This window comes from Colletotrichum destructivum, chromosome 7, assembly GCF_034447905.1.
Source record: "Colletotrichum destructivum chromosome 7, complete sequence".
NCBI lineage: Eukaryota > Fungi > Ascomycota > Sordariomycetes > Glomerellales > Glomerellaceae > Colletotrichum > Colletotrichum destructivum.
Genome location: NC_085902.1, coordinates 1,250,289 through 1,266,484, shown reverse-complemented (window position 1 = coordinate 1,266,484; position 16,196 = coordinate 1,250,289). Strand labels below are relative to the sequence as shown.

The following is a 16,196-nucleotide window of genomic DNA, read 5'->3' as shown; positions in this document are numbered from 1 at the left end:
TTTTGTTGTTCTTGGTGTTCCCGCCTGGCAGGCCTGATAATGTGTCTATCTCGGTCCCTCTATGGTGGGTATTGATAGGCCTTGGAAGGAAAACAGGGCAATGGTGTATGGGATGTAGGAGCAGAACAAGACGAGATGGCATGTCCAACTCATGATGTTAGTTGCCGGCCTGCTTACTGACAGACTTATCTTACGCAGGGTGCTTGCTTGCCTGCGATGAGTCTTAAGCTTAAGTATCCCATGGTCTTCCCTAATTCCACACCCCTTGTGTGATTGAGAACCCCCCAGCCTGCCTTTTGTCTTCCTCTTTTCCGACTTTGACGCTCTTTTTGACCACAACCTTCGGCAAGCGTTCACTACGACCTTTAGATTCGGGAATCTCAGGCATCTGATCCATGAGCGAAGCTAGAAGAGGTAAGAAGTTGATCTTCAAGCTGTTCCTATTTTCGCCGACATCAAGACTGTGGAAGAGCCTCGGTGCATTTACTTTCAGACAAGACATGCTGACATGGCCCTGATCGAGTTGGCATTACACCTCCTCCAGGTGTCTAACATGTGAAAGCATGAGGGCCCTGGAGTGGTACTCCGCGGGATAGAGCCAGCGAAGACTACCGCGCGCGGCTACAGAGAACGCATTGTAAAACGCCTAGAAGTCTTTTGTTACAGTTGGCGTTCTGTAGTAGTATCTATTAGTAGAAACTAAGGCTGAAAAGCTAGTAATAGCAATATAGGTTGTGCTAAGAGGATCAAGTCTTTGGAGAATACAGTAATTAATTAATTGTGTAAATGATGAGTTATATAGAATGTAGACTACTAGTAAAAAGTTACTAAAGGTATTTATTAGCATCCAAGGCTGGCCGAGAGGCTTTCAAGATGGCGAGAGCCCAATTCAAAGGCGGCAATTTCCCTTTATGTTGTTTTCCTACGATTTCAGCATACTAACAGACAGTCCTTCAAGGCTTCCCACGGGAAGGCCGTTTACGTAGATAGATGATGGCCAAGAGTAAAAAAAATACTTGGACCGGAACAGCAGTCTCAATCACTTCCTCCCTCGACGACAGCTACTATCACTATGCAACGAAACATTACTGACATAGACGCGCCAGGGTCCTTCGAATCGCATGTTACAACCTTATCAGAAACAAATGAAATGGGAGCATCTCTATAGACGGTTGACGACCTAGCAGGCGTTGAGGCTGATCGCCAATGTCAAAGACCAGAGCCCATATCACCGCAAGGCATGGGAAATGAGAGCCTTGGAAAAGAAATCTCGTCTAACGTCGCCTCGCCTCGGACGACTCAATGTCGCAAAAGTGGAACCTCAATTGCAAAGCAGCAATTGCGCCCGATGTTCCCTGTGACACTCAACCACCCCGCATTTGAACCACCCAAAAATGCCTCCTCACCCAGGCATACCCATCCATCACTTCCATCCAACACAACATTTTCTATTCTATTCCAAGAACTCACGCCAAATAAGTATTCAAACACGGACTTTCACTCAGAGAAATCCATCGTCTTCAGTGACTTGCTAGGCCAGAACACCCAAGATGTCCTCCAAGGTTCAGGTCCTGGGCGGAACTCCTACTGACAAAGGTGACTGACTGACTGATTGACTGTACGCTTCTTCGTCTCTTCTCGCACAACACACTAATCCGACGCCCCCGCGAACACAGAACTCGGCCCAACCGTCAGCACCCTCCCCGCTGCTGTACCAGACCGATCCGTCGTTCTGCACGGCTCCCTCGCTACACTCGAACCTTGGTCAACGCCAACTCACTGGGCCAGATTTTGGCGCAACCTCCAGCTACTTGAGAACCAATGGTTGGTGGACTACTTTCCGTTCGACGAGGTCCGCTCGGAAGCGGACCTGCGCAAGCAACTCGACGATCTGGCTGCTGTGCCGGATGTTATTTTGTACGCCGTCCTAGCTGATCCGGCACACCTGAACCCGGTGAAAGCGGCGGATGGAGAGGCAGGCTTTGTGGGGCATGCAGAGGTGTTCGGATTCATGGCGTATTCGCTGGCTGGTACGGCGCACCGTGAGATTGAGGTGGGAGCGTTGTTTGCACCGGCGCTACAGCGGACGGCAGCGGCAACTGAGGCGCATTACGTCATGTTGAAGAATGTGCTGGAGCCGGTTCGCGTGCAGGAAGGAAAGTCTCTGCCGTATCGGAGAGTGTCGTGGAAGTGTAACAGTCTGAACGCGGCATCCCGCCGGGCGGCGGAGCGGCTCGGGTATGTGTATGAGGGGACATTGAGGAACCATCAGATTGTGAAGGGAAGGTCGAGGGATACGAGTTGGTTTAGCATAATCGACAACGAGTGGCTAGTGATAAGGATTGCCTTGGAGAAGTGGTTGGATCGGAGCAATTTTGATGAGCATGGAAGGCAGGTGAAAGCGCTCGACAGTATTCGGGCAGAGTTGACTGCAACAGCCGAGTATTCTGACAAGTAAACAGCTACATTTCAAAGGTGCAGCATTTTCTCTATCAGTAGAATGTAAAGCTGTGTTTTTGTGCCTACAGCAGGAAATCCGATTCTAAATGTACTAATTAGCTTGAGCTAGCGAAAGTACAATTTAGTATCTTCCCTCAAATGCGACATCACTAGGAGCCAAATGTTAAGTAGCAGGCATTGTTTAAACTGGCCTTGTGTACAAAGTAAAGCATTGTTGCTAACATGTTCAGCATAAAGTAGTTGAAACAAATTGTATTATAACATAGTCGACCTTATAAAGAAGTAAAGTAGGCATCCTTAAAATTAGTAAACACTATAGCCTATTGTCTAGAACATTTTATTCATTCCGGCCTGGCCGTCCGCAGGCGGCGTCAACAGAGATTCTTTGAGCTTCCCCGCATGGTGTTCAGCTAAAACTCAACATGCTGTGTGTAACATGTTTGGAGAACAGAGCATCCGAGCCGACAAAAAAAAGCCGCTTTGGCCTGCCTGCCTTTGAGCCTTTGAGAGTTGTGCCGAGGTAGCATCTTCTCATTCCACCCCCTCCCCCCTCCCTCAAGGCTTCATTCCAGCACTCACAACAACGACGTCCTTCTTGGGTCGGGGGTCCACAGGTCATCTTCAACACAGCGGTGACTTCTTTGCGGATCAGTTTTTCCATTGACTATTATTGGCTCTCATCATGTCGTCCCAACCAAAGCAGGAATCGTGGAAAACCATCGCCCGACGCAAGCAGGCCGAACGAGCAGGTCGCATCCCTTCAAAATGGCACATACCGCCCCACGTCCTCCCCAAAGACCCGCCGAGGTTTGAAGACGGGCCCCAGAACGTCCTTGACATCCCGCGCCGGTTCCTCTCGCCGGCCGAAGTCTCCATCACCGAGTCGTACACAATCCCGCAGCTGTGCCAGGCCGTTTCTTCGTGCCGTCTCTCGGCGGTGGAGGTGGCAGAAGCCTTTTGCCATCGCGCGGCCATCGCCCACCAGCTCACAAATTGTCTGACGGAGCCCCTCTTCGACGCGGCCCTGCAGCGCGCGCGGTACCTCGACGAGCACCTCCGCGAGCACGGCGTGCCCCTCGGGCCCTTGCACGGCCTCCCCGTGTCGGTCAAAGACACCTTCGACGTCGCCGGTGTCGACACGTCCATAGGCCTGGCGTACCTGTGCCACAAGCCCGCCACGCGGAACGCGCCCCTGGCCGATCTCCTCCTCTCGCTGGGCTGCGTCGTCGTGGCCAAGACCAACGTGCCGCAGACCCTCGCCAGCCTCGACTCGGTCAACAACGTCTTCGGCCGCACGATGAACCCGGTCAACCGGCTGTGCACTGCCGGCGGGTCCTCGGGCGGCGAGGGCGTCCTCGTCGCCATGAGGGGCTGCATGATCGGCATCGGGACCGACATCGGCGGCAGCATCCGTGTGCCGGCCATGTGCAACGGCGTCTACGGCTTCAAGCCCTCCAACGGCCGCGTGCCCTACGGGGGCCAGGCGCTGACGGGGGTTGAGGGCCTGAGCCGCACGTCGGTGCAGGCCGTCGCCGGTCCGATCGGCCGGAGCGTCGAGGACATTGACGCGCTCATGCGCGAGATCGTGCCCCGGGCCGCGCTGTGGGGGGAAGACTGCATGCCGGCCACGTGGTCGCCGGGTCCCCGTGAATCGTCACTGGCATCACCATCCGGCAGCGGCAAACACGGCGAGCTGGTCGTCGGCGTCCTCCGCACCGACGGCAACTGCAGCCTCCACCCGCCCATCGCCAACATGATGGACGAGGTGGCGTACTTCCTCGCGACGACCCCCGGAGTCAAGGTCGTCGAACTGGGATGCCCTCCGGCGTGGACCAAGGCGCAGTCCGTCATGAACAAGCTGATGGGCGCCGACGGGGGTGTCACGATGGCCGAGATGATCGAGGCGACGGGCGAACCGTTGGTGCCGTGGACGGCGTCGCGCTTCAAGAAGGGCAGGCCGCAGCCGCTCACGCGCCTCGCCGAGCTCCAGGCCCAACGCGCACGTCTGGAGCGCGAGATGCTCGGGGTCTGGGTCGAGGACGACGAGCACGGCCGCCGCCGGCAGAAGCTCGACGCCCTCGTCTGCCCCGTGGCACCGCACCCCGTGCCGCCAATCGATGGCTACAACGCCGTGGGGATGACCAGCAGTTGGGTTCTGCTGGACTATCCCGCGGCAACGGTGCCCGTGCGGGACGTCAAGGAGAGCGACTTGCAGCTCGGCAGGCCGCAGGGTGGCAAGGTTCTAGGGAGCTGGGACGAGAGGAACCGCGAGCTCTGGGATGAGAGCAAGGTTGATAGGAGGGTGTATCTCGGGACGCCGCTGAGCGTCCAGGTTGTTGTGCCGCGGCTGCAGGACGACAGGTTGGTTGATGTCATGGGCTGCGTGGATGCGGCGTGTAAGAGGAAAGGAGGCAACGCCCACGCGAAGCTTTGAGGCCCTGTTACACGAGCCCGCACAATAAATCCCGTATAAAAGGCAAGGCAGGACAACGCCGAAGACTACGAAAATGAAACGGCGGGTACTAGAAAGACGGGGGGGGGGGGGGGGATGGACATGATTCCGAGGGGCTGTTTGTTCATGTTGATCAGCAGCGCGACTGTCCGGATCGATTATCAACAAGCCTCGTGTCTCTCATTTCCTATACCAACAGCGTGAGGATCCGAATAAGGCTCTTGGTATGGTTCAATGTCGAGGCCGGCTCGTCGACCCGGGCAAACTCGCAATCTGCGCCAAGGTTTGGCCGCATTCGCGCCGCGCAGGATAACCAGGATTCTCAGGGACACGAATACCACCTTCCCTTATGCGCCTTGTCACCCGTTGATGAGTTCCCTAGTAGATGCCACCGGCCGCTACAACACTAGCATTCGATGCAGTAGCACGGGCGAGCTTCCCCCCCTGGTTCCAACCGTTTCCCCGGTGGGTTAATATCGACTGTGACGGCGGAAATCTCATGTGAGTCTCCTTATCTTGCTCAATTCCCCTCGGTGGCCCGGTTTGGCCCCGCACCGAGGCCAACGATAGTAATCATCGGCCCATCGGCCGTTGGTGGAGGAGACGCCCACTCACTCTATCGACGTGCTGCGGTGGACGATGCAACATTGATGTCCTTTCCGTCGACGAGCGCATATACGCCGTCCGTGTAATCGAAAACCTATAAATGCCTATGGCATGTAGACAACAGAGATCCATCTGTTCAGGAACAACGTCTCCCGAAACCCAATCATAGCTTTAGGAGAACCTACTCATCATGGTCGCTTGGAGAGCTTCTGTTACGGCTCTGGCTAGTCTTGTGACTATTGCTGTTGCTTCGACAGTCGAGAGGTCCGAGACGACGCCCGTCATCGAGCAGACACATGTTCCTGGAGCGTTTATTGTTGAGTTTGCCGACAGCCAGGCAAGTCACCGAACCCTCACCCTCATCCTCACCCTTCCTACTCACTCTCACTTTTGTCGGGGTGAGACTTTGCTAACTCTGCTGATCAGGATGCACCTGCGTTTCTAAGTCGCCTAGAGTCAGAGGCCGGCATCGTCAAAGTGTCCCGGCGCCTCAACTTGAACTCCAAGATCTTCAGGGGCGTCTCCTTCAACGTCGAGGACCACGACGACAAGACGATCAGCAGGATCGGCTCCCTGCCCCAGGTCAAGAACATCTGGCCCGTCCCCCTCATCGCCGTCCCCGAGATCGACGTATCCTGGACCGGCAAGGACCTCAAGCACAAACACAAGCGCCAGACGAACTCGACCGCCTGGCCGCCGCACGTCATGACGCAGGTCGACAAGCTGCGCGCCGGCGGATTCACCGGCGAGGGCCTGCGCATCGGCGTCGTCGACACTGGTATCGACTACACCCACCCGGCCCTCGGCGGCTGCTTCGGCCCCGGCTGCCTCGTCGAGTTCGGCCACGACCTCGTCGGCGACTCCTACGACGGCACCAGCGCGCCCGTGCCGGACGACGACCCGTTCGAGGAATGTCTAGGCCACGGCACGCACGTCGCCGGCATCGTCGCGGCTACGGAGAACCCCATGGGCTTCACCGGCGCGTCGCCGGGCGTCAGGCTGGGCGCATACCGCACCTTCTCCTGCAGCGGCCTGACGTCGGGAGACGTCATGCTGGCGGGCGTCATCAGGGCCTTCGAGGATGGCAGCGACATCATCACAGGGTCCATCGGGAGCCCCAACGGGTGGGCCGGGGAGGCCTTTTCTGTGGCCGTCTCGAGGATCGTGGATGCCGGCGTGCCTTGCACCTTTGCCGCGGGTAACCAGGTCGGCGGCACCGAGGGCTTGTTTGGCCTCAGCAACCCGAGCTCCGGCGACGGCGTTATGTCCATCTCGTCGTACCAGAGCGAAGGCGCCGACAGTGCCGGGAAGGTGTCGGCTTATACCAGCTGGGGGCCTACCTTTGAGCTTGGCCTCGCACCCAGCTTCGGTGCTCCGGGTGGCGGCATCATGAGCACTTGGCCCGTTGCGCTTGGAGAGTACGCCGTGGCGTCTGGCACATCCATGGCAACCCCTCTCGTGGCCAGCATCGTTGCCCTAGTCTCCCAGGTATGTCGTTCGTGACTAGTTCGTGTTGACGGTGACCCTCGCTTTCGACGTGACAGATGGCAGGGCTGACGTTTGATAGGCTCGTGGGACTAGGGACCCGGACTTGATCAAGCGACTCCTGGCGTCGACGGCCAAGCCGAATCTGTCCCAGAGCTACGGCGGAGGAGACTTCAGCGTCGGCCTCGGCCCGGTCGCACAGCAAGGTGCGGGCATGGTGCAGGCTTACGACGCGGCCTACGCAACCTCCATCCTCAGCGTCGCCGGCATCTCCTTCAACGACACGGACAGCCTCGTATCCGAGACCTCCTTCACGGTCACGAACGTCGGGGACTCGGTCGCGACCTACAACGTCTCACACGCCCCAGCCCTCACGGCCATCACGCTCAGCGACATCTACCGCCAGAGCACGCCCGGGCTCTCCACGACGTACGCAACCCTGACCTTCGAGCCGGCCACCTTCACCCTAGAGCCGAACGCGAGTGCCGAGGTCAGCGTGAGCGTCGTACCCCCGCAAGGGCTCGACGCAGCAACTCTGCCCGTATACTCCGGATGGGTCGTCCTCAACGGCACCAACGCCGACAACGACATCGCCCTCTCCGTGCCGTATATTGGCGTCGCCGGCTCGATGAAGAACGCCACGGTCCTCCCTTCTCAGCGTCTTTTTCTCTCTCGCAGTGACGACGCGAGGAATCCGACGGTGCTCGCGAACACGACCTTCCAGGTCGCTGCCCCTGCCGCCCACCCCGACTGGGCTCAGCCGCTGCTCGAAACGTCGGATCTAGTTCTTCCCCTGGGAGCGCTCCCCGACCAGTTCCTCTGGCTGGTCATGGGCAGCGCGGAGGTTCGTCTCGAGGCTGTGCTGATTGCGGCTCCTGGGTCCGAGCCGAACCCGGACGCAAAGGACAACGGCCTTGGTCTTGGTGTCACAAGCTTGGGGAACGTGGCTGGGTATCCCGTGCTGTACAGGAGACCCATCGGCTGGTTGAGTTCCTGGAATGGGAACCTAGCGGATGGTTCATGGGCGCCGGCCGGGCGATACCGGCTCAGCATCTTCGCGTTGAAGATCATGGCGGATAGAAGCGTCCCTGAGAGCTGGGAACGGTACGACTCTCCCGAGTTCATCATTCGATACGTGCAGGCTTAGCTCAGGGGGGGGGGCATCTCTCATTAATTCTCTGGATTGTTTCGCACATGTCAAAACACGTAGAAGCTATTCGCTGCTGCTGTCCGTGCCGTCTGTCCTTCCGCCCAACAACAACAGCAACTGGCTGAGTTTACCTCGCCGTCTTGTAAAACTGGTTCAGGGCCAGCTCCTCAAAGGCGATCGCCTCCAGGGCCAGCTTCTGAACAAAGCCCGGGTCGAAGTTCTTGTTCAGGTATGTAATGATCATCGAAAGACCTGTCCTATTGTGAGCGTCAAGTTTTCTCAAGAGCCACCGGCGGCTCATCTTCACGCGGCACGAGACTTACCAGCTCCTGCTCCACCCCCCGTCCATAGCTCACCCTTGCCCTCGCCGTCGTACTCCTTCTCCTCGACGACCCATCTTTGATCGAGCCACTCAGTCTCGGGGTGGATCTCCCTTACGATCTTGAGGAACTCGCGATTCGTCGTCGCCTTCTTGCCATTGAGCACGCCGGCGCTGGCCAGCCACGGGCTGCCGATGCAGGTCGTCAGCCACACCCTCGTCTTGGAGAACGCCTCCCTCATGAAACGGTCGGCAGCTGGCGGACGGTGGTTGAGCAGGGGTCCGCCGATGAGGACGAGGTCCAGGTCGCGCGGGCAGTCGTCGTAGGTGACGTTGGGGACGAACCGCAGCCCCGGCGTCATCTCGGCAGGCTCGAGGGTCGAGGAGATGAAGAAGAACTCCGTCTCGACCGGGTGGTCGGCCCACTGCGCGAACTCGGGGTCGAAATCCTTGACTTTGTTGTAGTACGCACGGGACAGATTGCCGAAGAGATCGATGCCCATGATGTCGCTCAGCTGAACGGCCTCGAGCATGACGCCGATGCGAATGGACTTTTTGGATCCGAGGGTTGCCATTGCGAGAATTTGTGGTTGTTTGAGTCGGGAGAGAGAGCTTGAAGTGGGGGGTTAGTTAGATGGTGACACGACGGTGCTTAGAGGGTAGTAATTCAGCAGCGGAGGGGCTCTTTATATCGTTGGGCCAAGTGGAAGGAACAAGAGTCGCATCGTCTCCGCATTGATGGGGTCTCTGATGTGTCGAGCTTCCTCTTCAGACCGTGCCTTACTCAGCGGTGGTCCGCTGCCCCTCGTCGTTCGGTCTCCAGTTTCCCCCCTTGCGCTAAGCCGTCTTCCATCTGATGGTCGAACCCTATCTCCACTCTTGGACCGATGCTATCGGGAACTTGCCCAAAAGACGAACCGTGCCGCGCGGGTGTGATTCAATAGCGCTCCAGCAAGGCACGAGGACGGGACCTGTGGACGAGTCATGTAACTGCGCGTGGTGACAAGACCGCGACTTATATATCAGTGGGAGGCGAGAGTGGGGGTTGGTCGACGACCTGAAGATTTGGAAAATTGGACACATGACAGAAAAGCACACACGATAGTATCACTGACGGTGGTGGATTTGTCCAAGTCGACACATTGCCCGCAAGATTGCCGGGCCAGCCGTGGGTTCCGATGCCCGTCGGCATCGCGGCAGCGCAGTATGCCAAACTCCGGCCCCACTTCGGAATGGGAAGGGCTCGGCGCCATTCCATCTTCCGGATAGGGTACGTACCTCGGAGCTCCTGCCTCAGAGCCCCTGCTTGTTCGCGAAGGAGGCAAGAGCTAGCTGGTCGATAGTTGTTGCTCTTGAATGAGCAGTCGCCTTCAATGAACTTCTGCCTAGCATCACGAACCACGAGATACACAACATTGGGCAGTCAGATGCCTCCACTGCAGTCACCAGTGGTAGTCCTCTTACAGATCTCAAACTGCTATCTAATTGTCCTAATCCTCGATAGAATCTTAGCTACTATATCACACCCGCCCCGAGAACGCCATGACCGCTGAGAACCCCGAACCAGCAGAATACGCCTTGTTCCACGGGTTGTTCGCCGATTCCGAGAAGCATTTTCTGGAGCTTCGGCATTCTATCGTCGAGCTATCCCAATATCCAGAATGCATATCGTCCACGGTTGACCTTGGCGACCCTCCGGAAGTACAGCCACTCGTGATACCAGAACCGTTGTTCCCCTCCGAGACAGATCACCACAACACTGCCGCCGAGAAGGTCCTCGCAGATGCCATGGAAGTCCATAACCAACAAGAAGTCTTCAAACTAGCCCTCGAATCGACCTTTTCCGGCATTCGCTTCTCTCGCGCGGTTCGCAAGCTCGATGTCCCGTTGTTGAAGAGCGACCCGAGACATGACTTAAAGGCCCTGGCCCGTGATATGGCGGAAACCAGGCTTCACGACTTCTTCTGCAAGCCGAGTACATTGCCCTTTGAGCCTGTGGACGACCAGAAAGATGAGGGCCTGGGGCTTCCCTCCTCGGCTATGCACTTCCATGGTCAACTCATACGGGGTGTCGAGCCCGACGAGCTGGAATTTTCCGAAGAGGACATACTCTACGTCGCTGAGTCGCTGTACGATGACTGGGCCGACAAGGATCTCGAGAGATTGGTCGACGAGGAGGTCGGTTGCACCATTGTAAGTGTCCTCTCTAAGCCCTGTGAATGTCGGACCATGCTTACTATGTGGCTAGAAACGGGTTCGAGTCATGACTCCTCCTTTGATCGCTCCCACCCTTAACGACTCTGACGAGGAAGAAGTCTTCATACCAAGTGCCGAAGTCTGCGAAATCGACCCTCTTTCTTCACCTTCAAGTTTCCTCAGCGAAGACCTCGAGCAAGCCCGTAACCAGCTTCATGACGAGAATGATGACGATCAAGTCCCAGAGGCATCCACGTCCGACATTATCGGCGTTCATTCCGACACACCGAGCTTCGAGATCTTCACACTTGAACATCCAAGGAAGAATTTGATCATGGAGGTACCGATCTTGCCGATGTCGGACGATGAAATATCAAGGAGCCAAGAGGAAGAAGCCTTTCAGGGCCTGATCGAGAGCGTCTCAGGGCTCCCAGGCTTCAACCCCGTTGATCCTGACAGAGAGATTCCGATTGATGAAGGCGAATCCAGTTTTGACGAACAGTTCAACCTTCTCATCAGGGATAAGGCGAACGACATGACCAACAAGCTGGAGCAGGAGCAGATCGAGGTCATCGACGCCATCGCCAGAATGCGACCCCCGATTCTCGATTTCAGCACACCAACGCCAGACTGGCAAGGGATGACGCAAGACGCGTCCACCATGTTCGCGTGGATCCGACGCAAGCATGGGCATCAGTACAAATCGCCCCGGTGGCCGAGGAACCCACAGGAGCAGAGAGACCTCCGATGGATACCCTTTCCGGTGTCCCTAGCCAATGCCAATGTACGAGAGTCTGTGGGGGACACCCGCGTATTTCAAGAGCTATTGGGGAGCAGTTGCTCCTCGGCGCTTCCAACCAGTGCCGACTACGTTCACCATAGACGTCGACTCAAGGCTCTTGCTGAAAATGACGACGAGGAGTTGCCGCTTCCTTGTGAAGATGACCACCAACACCAACAACTCAGTCTACTCGGGTCAGAAGACGATTTTATGGATCTGATCAGGAAACGAAAAACGGCGCATGTCGATGAAGGAGAACCCTCGAGCCTAATATCTCCGACTGAAGGGGTAAAGTCCCGACGATTGGCCAAGCAGATGAACACGACGAAGATCCTGGGAGACGGCCTATTGCTCGGCGAGAACGACGCCAACGCAACTGAACGGCTGCTGTCCAACTACATGGACTTGCGCACAGTAAAGCGACACAAGCCATCGTTGGCGTCACTAACGAATACTTCTAGAACCTCGTGCCAACTCATGTCAAAACAGACACCGCCAAATACACAGAAACCCCAGGCACACCAGCCAGAAAGACGCATCGTCCTTGCCGACGCTCCATGCCCGCCCGTCGACAGCTTGCAAGAACCCCCTCGCATCGTCATCTCCGTCTACCTCCCGCGCTGCATCATCTCAGCCATCCAAGCCAAGATCCCAGGCATAGATCTTGTGGACCGTGACTTCACAAGGCACAATACCTGGGCCTGGTCCCCGGGCAGCACTAGGCGCGTCGAAGTCGACTCCCCGCTTTCGTACGAGGCTGACATTATCCCGTCCCCGGCGACGGGCATCATCATCACCACTATCCTCAAGATCCGACAGAAGCCGCTGCCAGGCTCCAAAGTGCAGTTCTCTCAGATCCGCCATCGCCTTGTGAACGTCGCGCCACTCTACGAGCGGCTCATCGTCCTCGTCTCGGAGGGGAATCTCGCGGGGGAGTACGCCAGCCCCCTGAACGGAGCCGACGCCGAGGCTTACGCTTCTTTTGTCGCTTTCGCATCCTCTCTTGGCAGCCGTGGAAGCTGCAGTATCAGAGCTTTATACGTGGCCGGCGGAAACCAGACGCTTGCCAGCTGGACGTGCGCCCTCATCGCCACCCATGTCAAGGAGGCGGCCTCCAACGTGCAGCAGATCCTTATGCCTGAAGAGACGGAATGGGAGGTGTTCCTCAGACGTGCCGGCCTCAACATGTACGCCGCCCAGGTCGCACTCGCCGTCGTCAAGGGCATGTATCCAGAAGACGGCCAAGACCGAACGCTCGTGCGGTTCCTGGGAATGGGCCCTGCCGAGAGGGCGGACATGCTGCAGGAATTCCTCGGCGGACGGGATCTCGCCGACAGAGTCAGTGCGCGTCTAGGCTAGAGACTTCCCGGAAACCTTTCGTCGGCAGGGAACTTTTGTTCGGACGGATCTGAGTAGCGAACGCCATAAGCACCTCGCACACTTATCCCCCTCTCCCGCGTGTGCGTTCGGCCCTGGGTCCCCTTGGCCTCGTTACAGAACTTTAACAGAACGAAACAAACCCCCCGCTGGCTCGGGCCAAGGTTCGCGTGGCAACACCGCCAGGTGATCTGAATCGGGCTTTGCATCCCACCTTCGGCTACCAGAAGGGAGTGCTCAGCGAGAGAGCCGTGCCAACCGTTGACATAATTCTTGCAAGCTTGCCTCGTAATACTGAGCAGAAGTTGAGAATGGATCGTTAGGAACAACTACAATTGCCGTCTACTTTGATGTCTTATGAGATGGAAGAAAAGGAAAGGAAAGAGAAAAGAATTACAAGTAAACTATCGTCACAGAACAACAAGAGTATGCTTCAGCCTCCTGGTACACGCCTGGCTCCGGCCAGCCTCGGCCCATGGTTTGTGTCGTGACTCTCTTTTTGTACCCGCTATGCATGCGATGATACGCGATACCCTCGAAACGCCCTGGTACTGTTATACGTGCAAGATATATTTAACAAGCTGGCATGGTAGAAGAAAAGGGAATCTGGTTATGGAAGAAGAATAGAGAATGGTGAATAATTATGTACGCTCCCGATACAGGACTCGGCATTACGGGTTAGACAATGCGGCGGGAGGAATCTTGTCGCCCTTCTCCAACGCCTGCTTGACGAGGTCCGAGTTGATGACGGAGCCCATGACCTTGTCGAGGATGTCTTGGTCAGGCTGCTCAAAGGCAGGGCGGAAAGGCGGCAAGACCTTTGTGCACTCCGTCAGGTCGTTGATGTTGTTGACGCCGAGGAGAGACATGCGAACGTACTCGGACGCATAGGCCTGAATTTTAGGTGTTAGGTCGAAAACAAGGTTATATCAGATGGGACGAAGGTGTGACGGGAAAGCTTTTTCCATACCTGGTTCCACACGGCTTGACCGCGCGGCCCCGCTGCAAACATTCTCCAGACCTCGTTCGTCTCGGGGTCCAGGGACACGTGGATGTCGCTCTGGAATTTGAAGACGGCGGGCGGCGCGTTGGGGTTGAGCGTCTGCTGATAGAAGGCAATGTCCCACGTGCCTGGCGTGCTATCCTGGGGCGAGTCGGCACGCGAAGGGTCGACAAAGCGTTGCTGGCTGGTGCTGTGGGCACCCAGGAGGGCCACGAGACCGGCGGGCGTGAAGGACTTCTCCCCAAACAGTTTGAACAGCTTGGCGGAGCTGTCCGAGGGATCGGGGAGGAGGTTCTTGGTGGCGGGGGTGGATGAGTCCTTGCGGCCGATAAAAGTGCGGACGCGAGGGCCGAGAGGACATGAGACCGTTGCGACGTTGGCGGACAACTGGATCAAGTCTGCCATGCTGATGCCGAACTTCTTGTACTTGGCAAACCAGGTCGCCGTCATGTCGCAGATCTCCTCAAGGCCCTTGTTGTCGGAGCGCGTCTTGCACTCGTTGGCGATGATGATGGAGCCGTCGGCGCCTGTGCCGCCCGTCGACTTGGACCAGGCGGCGGCGTCGTGGAAACCAAGGCGGATGGCGCCGCGGGCGACGCTGTTGCACCGGCCGGCAGTGCCCACCATCTGCTTGGCCAGGTCGTCGGCGATGTACTTCCAAATGCAACAATCGTCACTCTCGCACTCCTCGGAGCCCTTCGGTGCTAATTCAGAATCGTCGTAAAAGGTATCCACATCCTGGCCCGAGGCCTCGGTGATCAAGATATCCCTGATGGCGGCCCCGGTCGCTGTCAGTTCGCGCTCGCGGAGTTCGATGAGGTCGCCGATCAGCTCTGTCGAAGGGCCACCGCCACCAATCTGACGGATCTGCAGCTGGGCGTCGGCTATCAGCTTCTTGATGTCCATGCCAGGACGAGCGAGAGCAATGCCCGCCACGAGGGCGGCAATGAGAGACGCGGTCCTCATAGCTGCAACGGCTCTAGATCAGAAACGACGAAAGGCAAGAGTGAGAAAACGACTGGAACGAATCGGAGTCCGCCCGAAAGTCAGACCGGCCAAGATTTGGTGTTGGAAGCGAAAGAAGGCAAAGCTGAAAGCGAGAGATGGGGGTGCTAGCTTGGGGAGCGTCGAGTTGGCGACTGGCATCGTAAGTTGTATTTATGTCAGATACATCGGGCGAGAGCCGCCACGGAATATTCTACGAGGCTTCTTTAGCTTCCGGCTCGTGGACTGCCGACCGCTTGGATCGTACCAATCTCAAGTTTGACTCCTGACGTGGAGAGAGGTAGACGGAGCGGCTGCACACTCTGGTCGCCCAAGTCCGTCCATGTTACACATTGCCGAGACGTGCGCTGCGACGATGATCAAAGCAGTCTCTGTCTATCCCCAAGGTTGCCGCAATCCTCTAGTTACGACGCGAAAGAGCAAGAGAAGAGATTGATGTTAGAGGACGATGGCTGGTTTGTTTGTTTGTGTCCTGCTTTGTGCCGAGGCTTCTGTGTCATTCATTCATGATGAGCTGCCACGTCGCATGCATGGGGATCGTATCGTTTTGCCTAATGCTTCCGGTAAATCACAGTTTTACTTGATCTGGCCGTGGCGAGGATCCCAGCAGTAACGCCGAAACAGGAGACCATCGGCTTTGCTGACTCGAGGAGGAAGGGTTGCAGTTCAAGCAAGGGCTGGTGCAGAAGGCCGACGAGGAGGCTCACGACTCCCAAATCCAACTAAGCAACAGGCTTCCGTCTCTCGTCTGAACTTTTAGGGTCATTGGGCCGAGACTGCTACGTGGAGGTCCCTAGTCAGCAACGACAACATCCAGAATGAGAAACGGTCCGATGATGGAGGAACGCTTGGTCGTGGCGCTGTTCCAGGCCCGCACGCTGGCTGGAGAACGTGTTTGAGGGCGTGTCCGGGGGTCCGTGTCAAGCCATGTTGGAAACGGGATACCAACTCGGATTGCTAAACGACGTGGTGATGGTGACATGCAAAAGTATGCCGAAGTCGCAAGCCGCTCAGCCTCTCCCGTCGGCCAGCCGTCAGTCGGCGGTGACGACATGTGGTCCGCTGAAGTAGGAAGTGTCGCGCTGATACCCGCCGTTCGGCTGAAGAGACGTTGTATAAAGAGGAATGCGACGATAAATGAGTGAAGCCCGTTCGGCCTCTTGGCAGAATTCGCTAGCATGAGCTTGGGTATGCGAGGCAGATGGCGCGCCTGTCAATCCTTGATCAGTCTCAAGTCGGAGCCGCGGGAAGTACCTCGGTTGTCTTGACTCTTTGCAGCACGGCATGAGCCAGTTTCGACATCTAACGCCCACTGGTTCAACTTCCATCTGATTTACCAGGCAATATCCGGGCCGTGTGGCT

General features: G+C 57.0%; 6 protein-coding genes across 6 annotated transcripts; 4 read left to right on the top strand and 2 right to left on the bottom strand.

Annotated features, from left to right (window-relative positions):
• Positions 1 to 1,339: 1,339 nt before the first annotated feature.
• Positions 1,340 to 2,600, top strand: CDEST_10937 (Putative GNAT domain, acyl-CoA N-acyltransferase). The gene is made up of 2 exons (XM_062927093.1): positions 1,340 to 1,596; positions 1,677 to 2,600. Exons 1-2 carry the CDS (start codon positions 1,551 to 1,553, stop codon positions 2,456 to 2,458), a joined length of 828 nt encoding a protein of 275 aa, XP_062783144.1. The 5' UTR covers positions 1,340 to 1,550; the 3' UTR covers positions 2,459 to 2,600.
• Positions 2,601 to 3,009: 409 nt separating this feature from the next.
• Positions 3,010 to 4,962, top strand: CDEST_10936 (Putative amidase). Its single transcript, XM_062927092.1, has one exon. The coding sequence runs from the start codon at positions 3,143 to 3,145 to the stop codon at positions 4,892 to 4,894; it is 1,752 nt and encodes a 583-aa protein (XP_062783143.1). The 5' UTR covers positions 3,010 to 3,142; the 3' UTR covers positions 4,895 to 4,962.
• A 49-nt stretch (positions 4,963 to 5,011) lies between these two features.
• CDEST_10935 (Putative peptidase S8/S53 domain, Fn3-like domain, peptidase S8, subtilisin, His-active) lies at positions 5,012 to 8,277 on the top strand. The gene is made up of 3 exons (XM_062927091.1): positions 5,012 to 5,855; positions 5,945 to 7,006; positions 7,086 to 8,277. The coding sequence occupies exons 1-3, from the start codon at positions 5,709 to 5,711 to the stop codon at positions 8,148 to 8,150; spliced, it is 2,274 nt and encodes a 757-aa protein (XP_062783142.1). The 5' UTR covers positions 5,012 to 5,708; the 3' UTR covers positions 8,151 to 8,277.
• Position 8,278: 1 nt separating this feature from the next.
• CDEST_10934 (Putative class I glutamine amidotransferase) lies at positions 8,279 to 9,136 on the bottom strand. The gene is made up of 2 exons (XM_062927090.1): positions 8,477 to 9,136; positions 8,279 to 8,405 (listed from the first exon to the last, which is right to left on the bottom strand). Exons 1-2 carry the CDS (start codon positions 9,045 to 9,047, stop codon positions 8,281 to 8,283), a joined length of 696 nt encoding a protein of 231 aa, XP_062783141.1. The 5' UTR covers positions 9,048 to 9,136; the 3' UTR covers positions 8,279 to 8,280.
• An 878-nt stretch (positions 9,137 to 10,014) lies between these two features.
• On the top strand, positions 10,015 to 12,808 carry CDEST_10933 (uncharacterized protein; the record flags this gene model as incomplete). Its single annotated transcript, XM_062927089.1, has 2 exons — positions 10,015 to 10,665; positions 10,721 to 12,808. The coding sequence occupies 2 exons, from the start codon at positions 10,015 to 10,017 to the stop codon at positions 12,806 to 12,808; spliced, it is 2,739 nt and encodes a 912-aa protein (XP_062783140.1).
• Positions 12,809 to 13,163: 355 nt separating this feature from the next.
• On the bottom strand, positions 13,164 to 16,194 carry CDEST_10932 (Putative hem peroxidase, peroxidase, active, heme-binding peroxidase Ccp1). Its single transcript, XM_062927088.1, has 2 exons — positions 13,797 to 16,194; positions 13,164 to 13,719 (listed from the first exon to the last, which is right to left on the bottom strand). Exons 1-2 carry the CDS (start codon positions 14,793 to 14,795, stop codon positions 13,498 to 13,500), a joined length of 1,221 nt encoding a protein of 406 aa, XP_062783139.1. The 5' UTR covers positions 14,796 to 16,194; the 3' UTR covers positions 13,164 to 13,497.
• Between the last annotated feature and the right edge of the window lie 2 nt (positions 16,195 to 16,196).

Bases quoted from the DNA above. Each gene is read 5' to 3' on its own strand.
- CDEST_10937 (XM_062927093.1), top strand. From the start codon at position 1,551: ATGTCCTCCAAGGTTCAGGTCCTGGGCGGAACTCCTACTGACAAAG. The intron at 1,597-1,676 runs GTGACTGACTGA...CCGCGAACACAG, and splicing joins CGGAACTCCTACTGACAAAG to AACTCGGCCCAACCGTCAGC.
- CDEST_10936 (XM_062927092.1), top strand. From the start codon at position 3,143: ATGTCGTCCCAACCAAAGCAGGAATCGTGGAAAACCATCGCCCGACGC.
- CDEST_10935 (XM_062927091.1), top strand. From the start codon at position 5,709: ATGGTCGCTTGGAGAGCTTCTGTTACGGCTCTGGCTAGTCTTGTGACT. The intron at 5,856-5,944 runs GCAAGTCACCGA...TCTGCTGATCAG, and splicing joins TTGAGTTTGCCGACAGCCAG to GATGCACCTGCGTTTCTAAG. The intron at 7,007-7,085 runs GTATGTCGTTCG...GACGTTTGATAG, and splicing joins TCGTTGCCCTAGTCTCCCAG to GCTCGTGGGACTAGGGACCC.
- CDEST_10934 (XM_062927090.1), bottom strand. From the start codon at position 9,047: ATGGCAACCCTCGGATCCAAAAAGTCCATTCGCATCGGCGTCATGCTC. The intron at 8,406-8,476 runs GTAAGTCTCGTG...ACAATAGGACAG, and splicing joins GGGGGGTGGAGCAGGAGCTG to GTCTTTCGATGATCATTACA.
- CDEST_10932 (XM_062927088.1), bottom strand. From the start codon at position 14,795: ATGAGGACCGCGTCTCTCATTGCCGCCCTCGTGGCGGGCATTGCTCTC. The intron at 13,720-13,796 runs GTATGGAAAAAG...CCTAAAATTCAG, and splicing joins GTCAAGCCGTGTGGAACCAG to GCCTATGCGTCCGAGTACGT.